General features: G+C 44.8%; 1 protein-coding gene across 1 annotated transcript in view; it reads left to right on the top strand.

Annotated features, from left to right (window-relative positions):
• Nucleotides 1-396: 396 nt before the first annotated feature.
• Nucleotides 397-16,480, top strand: part of LOC117359849 (VPS10 domain-containing receptor SorCS1-like) — a 304,368-nt gene continuing 288,284 nt past the window's right edge. The window contains exons 1-3 of the mRNA XM_033943225.1: nt 397-448; nt 2,161-2,279; nt 14,594-14,683. Of these exons, the coding sequence (XP_033799116.1) occupies nt 418-448; nt 2,161-2,279; nt 14,594-14,683 (240 nt within the window). The 5' untranslated portion in view covers nt 397-417. The remainder of the gene's footprint in view (nt 449-2,160; nt 2,280-14,593; nt 14,684-16,480) is intronic.

Genomic DNA, 16,480 nt, shown 5'->3' with positions numbered 1-16,480 from the left:
GCATGGCAATTGTGGGGAAGTGCAGAGCTGCAGGGAAGAGTGTTGCGGTACCCAGCTGGAGGGAGAAGGAAGATGAGGGAGGGAATTAAAGGAGATGCCAGGGCTTGGAGCATAGGACGAAGGTATGCCAGTCTAAGGGAAAAGGAAGGGGGAGATGTGAGAGCATGGAGGGGGAATGAAAGATGGAAGAAAAGGAAAGGAGAGAGATGCCAGAGAATCAGGGAAGGGGAGATACCAGACTATGAGGAGAGGTGTGGGAGAGGGAAGGCGAGGAGAGAGATGCCAGACCAATGGGGTGAAAGGAGAGATGGAAGGGGGAGGCATACAGTTTCTGGAAGGGGCATAGAAGGAGAGAAGATGCCATATAGGGGAAGAGAGACGGCAGACAGTGAATGGAAGGAAGAGAGTTACAAGAAGATGAGGAAAGGAGAAACCACAGAAGACAAAGGTAGAAAAAAATTTCTATTTATTTATTGCTTTAGGAGACATGTGTCACTGTTTCTGTGAAGCATTGTATGCAGAGTCCAGCTTCTTGCTGGTTCAATTTAACCTTTGTCTATGTATTTTTATTTTATCCCCCCCTTTTACAAAACTGTGAAGCGTTTTTAGCGGTAGCAGCTCTGATGCTCAGAATTTTATGAGCATCAGAGCTGTTACCTCCGTAGCTAAAATCCACACTACAGTTTTGTAAAAGAGGGAGGGGTTAGTTTGTGATTACATATTCCTTACTAGGCGAAGGTGTTTTCTGTGTTCTGTGTGTTCGAAAGACATGGTTTTCTGTTAGGATTGACGGTGTAGGATTGATCTGTGCTGGTCTGGCTTGTTTAGTTTTACAATGGGTGTATTGATGTACTGCTCACTGCAATATGTAAGATGCTGCCTTTTCCTAGGTACTCATGTGTGACGTGTGGTTTGTTACTAAAAATCATGTTTTTCTTACAGATGGGGGGGGGTGCCAAAAAATGATGGGCCCCGGATGTTACATATGCTAGGTACGCCACTGTATGTAAAGATACCAGAAAGCTGGCGTAGCAAAAACTTCTAAGTTTTGAGTATTTAACCCTCCCACAATCTCACGGGCACTCGTTTCAAGTTTATTGAGATTTTGATTTAAACGCAATATCAAATATTTTCAATGCATATAACAAAAATAAATTTGGGGAAATAAATAAAACCATTTGAACCAGTGTTCCCGCTAAGCTGCGCTGGCGTGCGCTGGCGCACAAAATATTACATCGCAGCGCACACGTTTCTCGTCACAGCGCACGATCGGAAGAGGCGTACGGCAGATGGCAGGGCGGCGAGAGGAGAATCGGGCGAGTTGGCTCATAACTTGCTGGCGCCCGATATTTTTGGCTCACGGTGAAAAAAGTTTGCTCACAACACCCGCCCGCTTAGAGGGAACACTGCTCATCAGATGGCTTGATTGTCCTATACTTGGCTCACATAAGAACATAAGAGTTGCCATACTGGGACAGTCCAAAGGTCCATCAAGCCCAGTATCCTGGTTCCAACAGTGGCCAACCCAGGTCCCACGTACCAAGCAGAAACCCAAAGAGTAGCAACATTCCAGAGCTGAGATTGTGATGTCATAATGCCTCATTCCACTAGTGCCTCATCAGTGATGTCACAATGGCTTGATTGTCCTATACTTGGCTCACATAAGAACATAAAAGTTGCCATACTGGGACAGTCCAAAGGTCCACCAAGCCCAGTATCCTGTTTCCAACAGGGGCCAACCCAGGTCCCAAATATCTAGCTAGGTCCCAAGTAGTAAAACAGACTTTATGCTGCTTATCCGAGGAATAAGCAGTGGATTTCCCCAAACCATCTGAATAGTGGCCTAAGGACTTCTCTTTTAACATTCACAGATGCCAAAATGAACTAAGAACACTGTAGTGCATCTTGTATTATGCCATTTTTCCGACACTCATAGAATTCCTATGAGCGTCGGAGCTGTTACCGCCGAGGCCGGCGCTAAAAAACGTGCGACGGTTTTGTAAAAGGTGTGGTGTGCAATAGCATTTAACGCAGCTTAGCAAAAGGGTCCCGTAGGTAATAAATGATAGAAATAAGAAGCATAGAGGAATTAAGGCAATCGGAGTGTTCTAACAGGATGTTTCATGTCGCTATCGGATATCTTTGTTTTTCTTGTTACAGATGCCCAGTATATAACCTGCCGGATGCAGAACTGCAGCGAAGCCGGGAGAAGTCGTCCCTTTCCAGGGTACATTGACCCCAACTCTCTGATCGTCCAGGATGATTATGTGTTTGTTCAGGTATGGAAGTCCACTTCTGCACGTTTGTTCCACATTTATTTCTCTGTTTTTTTTTTAAATTCCTGAGCCATGTATAGGGTTGCCGGATTTTGTCCTCAAAAAGAGAGGGTGGGTGGCCCTGCCCTGTTCTGCCCACCCAGCTCCACCCTGTACCACCCATGGCCCTGCCCTGTTCTGTCCCCCAACCCCATTCCGTTCTGCCCCCTCAGCCCCGCCCTGTTCCACCAATAGCCCCGCCCTGTTCCGCCCCATCCCCATTCCGTTCTGCCCCCCTCAGCCCGCCCTGTTCCACCAATAGCCCCACCCAGTTACGCCCCATCCCCATTCCGTTCTGCCCCCCTCAGCCCGCCCTGTTCCACCAATAGCCCCGCCCAGTTACGCCCCATCCCCATTCCGTTCTGCCCCCTCAGCCCCGACCTGTTCCACCAATAGCCCCCCCCTGTTCCCCCCCATCCCCATTCCGTTCTGCCCCCCTCAGCCCGCCCTGTTCCACCAATAGCCCCGCCCAGTTACGCCCCATCCCCATTCCGTTCTGCCCCCTCAGCCCCGACCTGTTCCACCAATAGCCCCGCCCTGTTCCGCCCCATCCCCATTCCGTTCTGCCCCCCTCAGCCCGCCCTGTTCCACCAATAGCCCCGCCCAGTTACGCCCCATCCCCATTCCGTTCTGCCCCCTCAGCCCCGACCTGTTCCACCAATAGCCCCGCCCTGTTACGCCCCATCCCAACGGGATGGTTGGATAGGCTGGAGTAAACATGGATGGCCATTTCAGCATTTAGAACCTAGGACAATACCATGTAGACTTTACAGTCTGTGACCCAGAAATATCAAAGAAGAGATAAGTTCATTTAATCATGTATTTTTAATGGATATGACTAATGGGAAGACTGGATGGACCGTTCAGGCCTTTATCTGCTGTCATTTACTATATTACCTGGCAGAAACCCAAAGAGTAGCAACATTCCAGAGCTGAGATTGTGATGTCATAAAGCTTCATTCCACCAATGCCTAAGAGCCAACCTCAGCAGTGATGTCACAATGGCTACTTCAGCAGTTGGAACTTAGGACAATACCATGTAGACTTTACAGTCTGTGACCCAGAAATATCAAAGAAGAGACAAGTTCATTTAATCATGTATTTTTAATGGGTATGACTAATGGGCAGACTGGACGGACCGTTCAGGTCTTTCTCTGTCGTCATTTACTATGCTACTATAGGCGCCGTTAGACACAATTCTCTAAAGAACTCAGCTGCCTACAATGTAGGCCAGTAAATCCCTGGCCTACATTGCCTGCACCTAGTTTTTCGACAGGCATCGTTAGACACAATTCTGAAAATGGCACCTAAGCACACATCCGGTGCCTTTTTTCTAGGCGCCTACCGATTTAGAATCTGACTGCAAAGAAAACAGCGAAGGTGACCTTAGGTCAGGGGTGGGCAACTTTGGTCCTCGAAGGCCGGAATCCAGTCGGGTTTTCAGGATTTCCCCAATGAATATGCAGGAGATCTATTTGCATGCACTGCTTTCAATGCATATTCATTGGGGAAATCCTGAAAACCCTACTGGATTCAGGCCCTCGAGGATCGGAGTTGCCCACCCCTGCCCTAGGAGGTACTCAATTTCTTTATTATATTTATTGAATGGATGGGAAAAATGGTGAGTTTTCTTTGCTCAATCATTTGTTGACAAGAAGGACCTCAAGAAGGACATGGCGGTACTCGAGGGAGTGCAGAGGAGGGCGACTAAGCTGATAAAAGGTATGGAAAATTTTCCATACGCTGACAGGTTAAAAATGCTGGGGCTGTTCTCCCTGGAGAAGAGGAGACTTAGAGGGGACATGATAGAAACCTTCAAAATCCTTAAGGGCATAGAGAGAGTAAATAAGGACAGATTCTTCAAACTGAGAGGAGCCACAAGCACTAGGGGTCACTCGGAGAAATTGAAAGGGGACAGGTTTAGAACAAATGCTAGAAAATTCTTTTTTACCCAGAGGGTGGTGGACACATGGAACGCGCTTCCGGAGGAAGTGATAGGCCAGAACTCTGTACAGGGATTCAAGAAGGGTTTGGATAGGTTCCTGGAGGATAAAGGGATAGAGGGGTACAGATAGAACTTGAGGTAGGTTATAGAAGTGGTCAGAAACCACTTCACAGGTCGCAGACCTGATGGGCCGCCGCGGGAGCGGACCGCTGGGCGAGATGGACCTCGGTCTGACCCAGTGGAGGCAACTTCTTATGTTCTTATGACACACTCATTTTGGAAGGGTGCGCATGCACATTCGTTATCAGGAACCTTGCAGATAAAGGTCATATCCTTCGATATTTATTTACACATTGAAAATCAGACTCCTGAAGCATGCCTTTTTGGCCGAAACACGGTCGTGTTGAATCTCAATAAATATAATAAAGAAATTGGTCACCTTCGCTGTTTTCTTTGCGTTGCTGTCTTGAGAAGGTAGTATCTCCTGTCTCTTTGTGGTGTAGTTTACAGAATCTGGCCAGAATGTTTTTTCCTGTGTACAGTATGTGAAGGATGACCTTCGTACTGGGCACCCGCAGACAGAAAAGTCAGCATTTTCATCGTTAAGCGTACACTGTGGTGCAGCAAAGTGACCACTATACAGTACTCCCCTGAAATTCGCGGAGTTCCGTTCCAGGAACACCTGCGAATTTCAAAAAAACCGCGAATACGGTTTTTCAGCTGATCGAAGGCAGGAAAGGGCAGCTGGGGCGCCGGCGGGAGCTTAAATTGTACTTACGAAGCCGGGCACATTTTCCGACCGCCTCTTCCTGGTACTTCCAGATTGGTGTAACCATGACTTTAGCACCAGGAAGAGGCGGTCGGAAAATACCGCCAATTACTGAATCTGCAATTTGCGAACCGCAAATTTGCGGGGGGTTTACCGTGTTTTTATGCATATAACACACCTATGCGGGTTCAGTAAAAAGCGCTCAAAAACTGGCACCAGCAAAAAAGCAATCCAACCAGATCTGCAGAATAAACAGCGAAGCAGGTGAACAAACAAAAACTGCAGACAATGTACACGATGCAGGCAAAAATTTATTATACAATACTGAAATAATATGTAATGTAATGTAATTTATTTCTTATATACCGCTACATCCGTTAGGTTCTAAGCGGTTTATAGAAAATATACATTAAGATTAGAAATAAGAAAGGTACTTGAAAAATTCCCTTACTGTCCCGAAGGCTCACAATCTAACTAAAGTACCTGGAGGGTAATAGAGAAGTGAAAAGTAGAGTTAGAGGAAAAATAAAAATAAAATAAACATTTTAACAAGACAGCATTGATCTAAATACTTTGGAAGGTAGAAGAGAGGAGAGAAAGGAATAGAAGCATGATGAAGTGATGAAGTGGAGCAAGTAAGTGTAGGAGGAGCGATTGACGTTTCCAGAAAGGGCTTCTTCAGGGAAGAGACTTGGCCGACAGTCCCAGGATGCCTATGTCTCCTCCCCTGAGATGTTCTCCCATCCATGCATTCCCTCCCAGACACACTGCCCGTGCCCCAGCCGCTCCAAGGAGGCTGCCCCAGATGAGGCCCACGGTGAATGCAGGATTCTCTCCTCTGCGGGAAAGCCGCCCGGAGCCGACAGTCGATCTTCTTAGCGGATTACATGGGGGGAAGAGTTCACTCTCTTGGTAGGATCGGGTCTGTGTGCTCTCGGTGGTTGTGGCTGGTCTCGTTGCTGCTTAGGTGTAAAAGCAGTTGATCTCCACTGCTGCTGATATTTAAAAGCAGGCAGATTGATCTCTCCAATGGACTGCAGGGGGAGGGGTTTTTAAATATTGCTAATATTGTTTATATTATTTCAGTATTGTATTTTATTTATTAGGACCCCTGATGAAGGTGTTTGTCCGAAACACGGACCGTGTTGGGTCCCTTGGGTTGGTAATAAGGTTTTTATATTACTGCATTTTATTTTGGGATAATACATTTTTGCCTGCATCGTGTACATTGTCTGCAGTTTTTGTTTGTTCACCAGCAAAAAAGCAGCATTCTGCGCTATTCTATAAACGTTCCTCTGGGCTGATTGCCATTCGTAGATTCCTGCGCCCATATTTGGGTACCAGGGCTCACACCCGCTAATCCAGTTGTGGTGAATATCCTCAGCAATAGGTGTCAGTTTTTGTTAAGAGACGCACACTAATGGAAAATCGGCCATTTTCCTGTTGATACAGAAATGGCCTTAGCCCACGGGAAAGACCTATGTAAGGGCTTGCTCAGGCCCCTTTCTTCCTCTTGTGTATTAGCCGTTTATAATAGCCGTTAGCACACCTGAGGGAGGTGGTCGAGAAGAAAACTGTGACAGAACTCAAAAGAGTGTGGGATGAACCCAGAGAATCTCTAATTAGAAAATAAATGTTATAAAACTGGGCAAACTTGCACAGTCTGTAACCCGCATATAGTGATTCGGTTTAGGATGGGCTGGGGAGGGCTTCGATGGAAGCTCCAGTGATTTGAAGCATGAGGACAGTGCTGGGTACACTTCATGGTCTGTATCCTGCAAACAGGATGGTTAGGATGGGCTGGAGTGAGTTTCGACAGCAACTCTGGTAACGGGAACCTAAAGATGGTGCGGGGCGGACTTCTACGGTCTATGGCCCAGAAATATTAAAGAAAAAAAAAAGACAATTTAACCATGAATGTATAATGTGCGTGGCTATTGGGCAGACTGGATGGACTGTTGTCACACCCGCGCTCCTGTAAGGCGCAGTGAGCACATGGGAACGTGACCAAAACCTCAGATCCAGCGTGTCCCTTACTACCAAGGGATCCTTCAGGTCTTAATTCAGGCACGATATCTGCCTCAAGAGCATGCAAGGTAAAAGAGTTCAAGTCAGAAATGGCAAAACAAAAATAGCTTTATTCCAGCCACTGGCCAAATAAACCAAAATACACTTCTCCCTCGTCATTCGCGGGGGATACGGGCAGAGCCGGACCGCGAATGCCGAAAAACCGCGATTATCCGGCTCTGACCCACCCCCACCTCCCTGCCGCCTTCCCGGCCTTACCTGGTGGTCTAGAGGGCTTTCGGGGCAGGAGCGATCTTCCTACGCTCCTGCCCCGTGCAGATCGCCATCAGGAAATGGATCTCCCCAATGAATATGCATGAGATTTATTTACATGCACTGCTTTCAATGCATATTCATTGGGGAAATCCTGAAAACCCGACTGGAATATGGCTCTCGAGGACCGGGGTTTCCTACCCCTGGTGTAAACAAACAGGATACAATTTACAAATGTCAATTAGAGTTAGAACCTCTTAGGTTGATATATAGTACTTAAAGAGTCGAGTTTAGCACACCAGTTGGTCATTCTTGGGTGTTTTCTAAGTTTGCATCAATAGAGTTTGTATACAGAGGTAGGATGCCCAGGGAAGAGATAGAACGTAGTTAAGAAGCCTCTATAACAGGGGTGTCCAATGTCGGTCCTCGAGGGCCGCAATCCAGTCGGGTTTTCAGGATTTCCCCAATGAATATGCATGAGATCTATTAGCATACAATGAAAGCAGTGCATGCAAATAGATCTCATGAATATTCATTGGGGAAATCTTGAAAACCCGACTGGACTGCGGCCCTCGAGGACCGACATTGGACACCCCTGCTCTATAAGTTTGTGCGATGAGTTCCATTAAAGAAATGACCTCTCAACAGAGGCACGCGTGCCAGATTACAATCAGTCATGTTGCTCCAATACTTTCCCGCACGCTATGGCTCAGAGGCCTTTTCTGAAAAGCCATCCCTCTTTCCCTTTCCAGAACTAATCTTATAAGGCTAAAGACTAGAACAAGCGCCGGGTAATGGCTGGGGATCCGGACCTTCCCCTCCCATCTTTAAAGGTTGCCGCTTCAGAAGCTGTTGACCCCAATAACAGTTCTGAGCAAGCCTGAGCTGTTTCAGAGGTAGACGGCAGCTGTCTGTATTAGCGCAAAAAAAGAAATTGCAGAGGTGCCTCACGCTGAACAGGCCAAGCAAGTGACGGAATGACAACCCGTCCCTGAGGACAATGCCAATTTCTTTCTTTCAATTTGTCTCAGAGAAATCAACATGAAATGCCTTTAAAGCCCTGCGGACTCTCGGCTCGGATTTTACTCTCTAAAGGTAGAATTAGAAATGGGTTAGAGATTTATGAGAAATAGAGGGGGGAACGGCAGACTGTCACTTGAAATGGCCGGCACTGTTCAACCAGTAATAAAAAAAAAAAAAAGTTTACCTATTCCTTTAGAATATCTTTATTGTGATGAAACAGACAGCCCAAATAATGCTGGATGTTTGTAGTTCAAACATTTTGGCCTCCTTTTATCAAGCCGCGCTAGCGGTTTAACGCGTGTAATAGCGCGCGTTAAAACCGCCGGCCGCGCTAGCCGCTACCGCCTCCTCTTGAGCAGGTGGTAGTGTTTGGCCAGCGCGGAGGTTAACGCGTGATGAAAAGTCGCGTGCCTTTGTAAAAGGAGCCCTTGGTTTTCATTTGCACAGATGGTTTCACCTAAAGGTTACTCACGTGGGCAGGTGCTACGTGCGATTCTGTCAGCTGCGCCTAACTCGGAGGCATTTTATAGAATTACGCGAAGTGCCTCCTATTGGGGGATGATTCTATAAACGGAGTCCCAACTGTATGTGACGGTAGACATCCTACCGCTGTCTCACCAGCCATTCGTGACTCATGTTTAAAAAAAATCCATGCCGCGAAGGACGCCGTCAATATAGGTGTCTGACTCATACCGATGGAGGTGTCTAGGCATGTCGGTGTGGGCGTGGTTTCCACCGGAAGTGGATTTGGGCATTCCTATGTGTCTCTGAATGCATGAGACAGACGCCTTAAAACGCAGGCTTGGAAAATGTTGGCCTACATTTATGGCATCTGTTAGGAAAAAAGGCGCAATTCTCTAAAGGCCGCCAATGGGTGATTGACAAGTGATCGGTGGCTGCTTCTTTGGACACTGAGATCAGCATACTTTAGAGAATCAGGCCTTGATTGTGTACTTGTGTCATAATTAGTGGATGCCATCTTTAGTAAAATGGCCCCTAAGTGGTGAATTTATCAAAGCCTTAGCATGTGCTAACTTCATTAGTGCACCTTGGTAAAAGAACCCTGCTATGTATTACTTGTTGATAACATTGTGTAACCATTAATTATATACCATATGGGAACTTTTTATTCTGGTTATAATTTATGGATTAACTTTATTTTCCCATATTGTATGAACAATTTTTATCATGTCTCATTAGTCGATGTGATCCTTTAAGACACAGTAATTTAGAAATGATTTTTATTATATATCCAGAAGCTTAGGAATGATCCAGATATCTTTGCAAAATGTAGACTGAACCGTGCAAAACTGCTTTCTGTAAGCGCGCTGTTGTCAAGTCTGAAACAAAGCATTGACAGAAAATAGTTTTGCTTGCATCAGGCTACATTTTATATTAAACCTTGAAATTTCAGATTTGACAAGAGTGGACGTACAGTAAACCTTGAAATTATTTCCTACTAGCTGATGCCCCGGCGTTGCACGGGTATTTAATTATAGCAATAACACTGTAAATGGATTCAAATAAAGATACTTTATAGTAGTGAATGAAATTATTTTTTTACAGCTTTATAAAAAGTACAATATTCAAATTATAATGTGAAATATTTGACAAAATGAATGCAATACAACTAACACAAAACTTGATTATAAACAACATTTTTAGTTTCAACTCCAGGAGCAAGAACATATAAATTCTTGGGTGAACCCACCCTTGAGCAAGCAACATAGAGTTGACCATGGGAAAAACAGGGGGATCTTAAATCCACTCCACAGTATGTAATAGTCTGTCCCTGTGATTTGTTGATTGTGATAGAGAATGCAAGTCTCACTGGAATTTGCAAGCTCTTAAACTGAAAAGGAAGATGTGTTGCAAGTTTCGTTCAAATCGGGCAAGCCGTTTTTGCGTTGGCAGATTTTTACATTTTTGCCATTGACATGAATGGGTGAAATCTGATTTTCTGTTTGTAGCTCCGCCCACATGTGCAGGAGGGCCGCGAGACCCCCAGAACATATCACCCCAGGTAGTGAGGGATCTGCATACCAAGTTTAGTTCAAATCGGGCAAGCCGTTGTTTCGTTGGCAGCTTTTTACATTTTTGCCATTGACATGAATGGGTGAAATCTGATTTTCAGGTTGTAGCTCCGCCCACGTGTGCAGGTGGGCCGCGAGACCCCCAGAACATATCACCCCAGGTAGTGAGGGATCTGCATACCAAGTTTCGTTCAAATCGGTCAAGCTGTTATTGCGTGATCGCGGCACATATACACAAACACACATACATACATACACACATACATACCTCCGATTTTATATATATAGATAGATTACGTTATTTGTAAACAAATTAGAAAAGTCATTTGCATTATAATCACATCAAAGGAAACAATACTTTATATGCCCCCCTTCCCCCAAATAAAATGAGGACACCATAACCCCTCTTCCCCCAGCCACAAATTGCCATTTCCCTCAGAATTCTAGGAATAACACTTTCAGGCAAGGCTGGTGTCAGGGGTGGGCAAACAGGGCAGATGCCCAGGACTCTCATGTCACAGGGAGCTCCAAATCTGCTTAAGTTCAAAGTGCAAGCAAGCTTTGGGGCCCCTCCATAGCTTCTGCCCCGGGCCTTATCTGGGAAATTCTATAAAAGGCGCCTAAGGATAGAAGCCTAAATAAATAGGCGTCTAACTTAATTAAGTTTCAAGTTTATTGCATTTGATATAATAAAAAAGGGGAAGGTGGGGGTGACAAACAATAATGACACTATTGGGCAATGTTGGATACAAAGGGAAAAATGGAAAAGGATACAACATTTAGGATGGGGGAGGGGACAGAACAAGAGGGAAGGAAAGAGACTTGAATGAGTAGATGAAAGAAAAATGCCTAGCAGAACAAATTCAATGCTGACGGCAAGTGTTCATGGGACAAAAACGTAAATTAGTAATTAGTAAATTGGCTTCAATAAGGAGTTTAACAAGCTCGCAATTCTACAAAAGTTAGGCGCATAGCTTTGCCTAACACAAAAGTAGGCGTGTTTAGGGGCGGAGAAAGACTTAGGTGTCGCTAGGTGTGATTCTCTAAAGCAGTGTTCTTCAACCGCTGGTTCGCAGAAATTTCCTGCCGGTCCGCAGGGCTGGCACGTGCATTGGGCCCGAGACAATCTTCGGGCCAGTTCCCTCTTCTTCACTGCTGCAGTGCACAAAGCCGCGGGCAGCGGCTTCTACGGGCGTCCTGTGTCTGAACTAGAAGCCTTCTTTCTGACCTCCTAAATATGGGCCAAACTGGATTTAGAAGCTTAAAAGTTATCCTTATAAACTGAGATCTGACATCCATTTGCCTAGATTTATAAATTTAGTGATTGAATTGTGTCAATTTTGATCATTTACATCTGCTGTCTGTATTTTGCACTGTTCAGGAAGAAATGCATTTGTATCTGTTTCTCTGGGGTTTTACTGCATGCAGTGTCTTGAATCTTAGGATTTCATTTATATACTAGTGTTTAAGCCCGTTACATTAACGGGTGCTAGTAAAGCCTCCTTCCCTCACATGTCCCCTATTTTCAGCCCCAGCTCCAAACCCATTTTTACCCCCCCCCCGCCCCCTTTTCTCACCAGCAGCATTTCCCTCCCCACCCCACTTCCCTGTGCAGCAGCAGCAGCAGCATTCCCTCCCCCCCACACTTCCCTGTGCAGCAGCAGCAGCATTCCCTCCCCCTCCATTTCCCTGTGCTGCAGCAGCAGCATTTCCCCCCCCCCCACTTCCCTGTGCAGCAGCATTCCCTCCCCCTCCATTTCCCTGTGCAGCAGGGAGGGAACTTCTGTTTGTTTCTGGCTGGCTCCCTTACAGTCCCTTGCCGAAGTTATTTTTGAGTTTAAAGCTGCTGCCATGGCTCCTCTCATGATCCGCGCCTGTGTCGAAAGCCTTCTCTCTGACGTGACATTAGAGAGGCTTCCGACGCAGGTGCTGCTCATGAGAGGAGCCGCAGCAGTGGCTTTGAACTTAAAAATAACTTTGGCAAGGGACTGTAAGGGAGCCGGCCAGACCACAGGCCTCACTGTGTTAGACAGTGTGAGGGCGGGAGGGGGAGTCGCCTCCGTGCGTCCCTGCTTCAGGTGCCTCTGCATGCGCAGAAGAAACTACCGCTGACTCTTTCTACTGCGCATGCGAAGCCACGGAGCTACAGAGCACGGATCACACAGGAGTGTGCATGCGCGCTTAGGGTTTTATTACTAGTGATATTAGTACTTTTAGTTTTTGATCCCGAATTTGCATAGGGGTTATCTGTGTTCTGGTAGGAATGAATGTTGAGAAGCATAGAGTGTGCTTTGTGTAGTTTAATTCTGTGGTTAACCATTATGTGTTGTTAATAAGATTATATTGTGTGTATATATGAAAAATGAATGGAAAAAAATAGTGTTACAATTAGTACTATTATGGGGGAGGGGTCTGGGGCAGAGATTGGGCGGAGATGGACAGGGTCTGGCCCACGACTTAGCCCAGTATTCTTCAACTGCCGGTCCGTGGACCGGTGTCGGTCCACAAAATAATTATTTTATTTCCGCCAGTCCATAGGTGTAAAAAAGTTGAAGAACACTGGTCTAAAGAACTTAGCCACCTATAGCGTAGGCCAGGGGTCTCCAAAGTCCCTCCTTGAGGGCCGAATCCAGTCGGGTTTTCAGGATTTCCCCAATGAATATGCATGAGATCTATGTGCACGCACTGCTTTCAATGCATATTCATTGGGGAAATCCTGAAAACCCGACTGGATTCGGCCCTCAAGGATGGACTTTGGAGACCCCTGATGTAGGCCTTTAAACCCTGGCCTATATTACAGGTGCCTAAGTTTTAATTTAAGCACCGCTACACACAATTCTGTAATGGATGCCTAAGTGTGATTGACATTAGAGAATGACACAGGGACAAATTTGTCCCAAACCCCGCAGGAACTCAGTTTTCCCCGTCCCGTCCCCGCGAGTAGTGTCGCTGTCCCTGCCCCATTCCTGTAAGCTCTGCCTTAACCGCACAAGCCTCGAATGCTTATGATTTTAAAGTGTTCGAGACTTGTGCAGATGAGGACGAAGCTTAGGCATTGGTGGAATGAGGCATTATGACATCACAGTCTGAGCTCTAGAATGTTGCTATTTAGGATGTTAAAGTGTTTGAGGCTTGTGCAGATGAGGACGGAGCTTAGGCATTGGTGGAAAGAGGCATTATGACATCATAATCTGAGCTCTAGAATGTTGCTACTTAGGATTTTAAAATGTTTGAGGCTTGTGCAGATGAGGACGGAGCTTAGGCATTGGTGGAATGAGGCATTATGACATCACAGTCTGAGCTCTAGAATGTTGTTACTTATGATTTTAAAGTATTTGAGGCTTGTGCAGATGAGGACGGAGCTTGTAGGAATGAGGCAGGCAAAGGAAAAGAACTCGCTGGGATGGGACGGGAAAATGAGTTCCCGCGGGGACGGGAAAAAATTTGTCCCCACGTCATTCTCTAATTGTCATGCAATAGGCACCAAACTTTAAGCACTTAACTTTCTTAGGACCAATAATGGAATCTGAGCCACATGTTATATTGATATTTATGCTTGCATTTTGCTCTTTTCCGCTCTTTCCTCCCGCTTTGAATTTACACTCAGCGTTATATATTTATTTGTATCATATTTCCTTGAAATTTAGGGATGTTAGTGTTTATTTAGACCTTACCGGTCTGGTGCTAGACATCAATACACACTTGCCTTGGGCTAAATGCGAATCGAAAGGTGGATTGAGCCCGTTCCAAAATCCCATCATTATTATTAGTAGTATTTCAGGCGCTGGTGTTGTTCTCGTCGGGAGGCAAAAGCTCCTTCGAATTGTTTTGGATTAGTTCTCTATTATATTGGTGGTCATTTTTGGTTTTAAATAACACCAGCCCTGCCATCAGGAAACATATCCAATTATTACGCCACCTTTCATTCCTAATTCCTAAAGACTTTATGAAATCCATCTATTGGGCAGAATGGATGGACCATTCGGGTCTTTATCTGCCGTCATCTACTATGTTACTATGTTCAGCATAATAAAATTGCAGGTCTGTGACAAGTTTAACAATTTTTTGGTAATTCTTCTTAATGTGTGTTTCTAATTTGTTTACAACTTTAATTTCCTTCAAATCCACACGTGTGCTTCATGCTCCGGTACCTTAAAGGTCTTTAGCTGTATAAATGATCTTTCTAATAATCATCGTCGTGATAAAAGCAATTTTTTTGATATTGCAGTTAACTTCAGGAGGGAGGCCTCATTACTACGTATCATACAGAAGAGAGTCTTTTGCACAGATGAAGCTGCCTAAATATTCCCTCCCGAAGGTTTGTATTGCTTGGCGTATATTAAATAATCTATTTCTAGGCACTGGCCTGCCATTTTCTCAGATGGTAGTGCTATCTAGTGGTAACATTAAAGAGAGAACATTTCAGATTCAAAGTGGTTTTTATTTTCATTATAAAATCATTTCGGATAGGTACGGTTGCTTATCTGAGCAAAGTCGATTAGGCTGTAAATCTTTGGAGGACACACACATACAAACATTTGAAAACAATCACACACACAGACGGATACACACAGACACAGACAGACACACAAACATTTGAAAACAATCACACACACAGACGGATACACACAGACACAGACAGACACACAAACATTTGAAAACAATCACACACACAGACGGATACACACAAACATTTGAAAATGATCATACACACAGACGGATACACACAGACACAGACAGACACACAAATATTTGAAAACAATCACACATAGACAGACGGATACACACAGACACACACACAAACATTTGAAAATGATCACACATACAGACAGACACACACAAACATTTGAAAACGATCACATACAGACAGATACACACAGACACACACACACAAACAGACACACACACAAACATTTGAAAATGATCACACACACAGACGGATACACACAAACATTTGAAAACGATCACACACACAGATGGATACACACAGACAGTCACACACAAACAGACACACACACAAACATTTGAAAACGATCACACACACAGATGGATACACACAGACAGACACACACAAACAGACACACACACAAACATTTGAAAACGATCACACACACAGATGGATACACACAAACATTGAAAATGATCACACACACAGACGGATACACACAGACAGACACACAAACATTTGAAAATGATCACACACACAGATGGATACACACAGACATAGATAGACACACAAACATTTGAAAATGATCACACATAGACAGACGGATACACACAGACACACACACAAACATTTGAAAATGATCACACATACAGACAGACACACACAAACATTTGAAAACGATCACATACAGACAGATACACACAGACACACACACACAAACAGACACACACACAAACATTTGAAAATGATCACACACACAGACGGATACACACAGACAGACACACAAACATTTGAAAATGATCACACACACAAACATTTGAAAACGATCACATACAGACAGATACACACAGACACACATACACATACAGACAGACAGACACAAACATTTGAAAATGATCAGTGTGAGAATCAGTTGTTTTTCTTTTTTTGCCAGGGCTGCTCAGGAAAAACAAATGTCTCTAATTAGAAATCAATACATACAGCACAAGTTCACTGATCAAACCCTCCTAGGACTCTAGAAAGATCAAAGCTGCTGTGGAAGACATTTAGGTGGCGTGTCAAGGCAAAACCAGAAGCAACTGATTCAGGCTTGATTTTGTCCCATTCTGTGCCTGAAGTTACCATTCCACTCCCCCCCCCCGCCCAAAACAAAAAAATAGACTGTAGCTATCTGTACACAATAGGGAAAACTCAACAATGGATCAGCCGCTTCTGCTCAACCTGGCCTCTTTAACTCACCTACAGATTAATATTCAACATTTTATTTTGTTCTTTTAAGCAAAAATAAAATTTAGCCCAGTGAAAATCGATTGTCCTGTACCATCTTCAGTTCATGTGAATTAGAAAGAAATTAACAGTGGCAAAAAACCTTTGAACTGTGACCTTGCAAAATATAAATAGGGCAACCCATATGCAAATTAGGGCAATTGTAATTTTAAACAGCCGTTT

The sequence above is a fragment of the Geotrypetes seraphini genome, chromosome 4 (assembly GCF_902459505.1).
Source record: "Geotrypetes seraphini chromosome 4, aGeoSer1.1, whole genome shotgun sequence".
Classification (NCBI taxonomy): Eukaryota; Metazoa; Chordata; class Amphibia; order Gymnophiona; family Dermophiidae; genus Geotrypetes; species Geotrypetes seraphini.
Note: the sequence above shows the minus strand (reverse complement) of the source record. Positions and strands in the feature narration are given on the sequence as shown.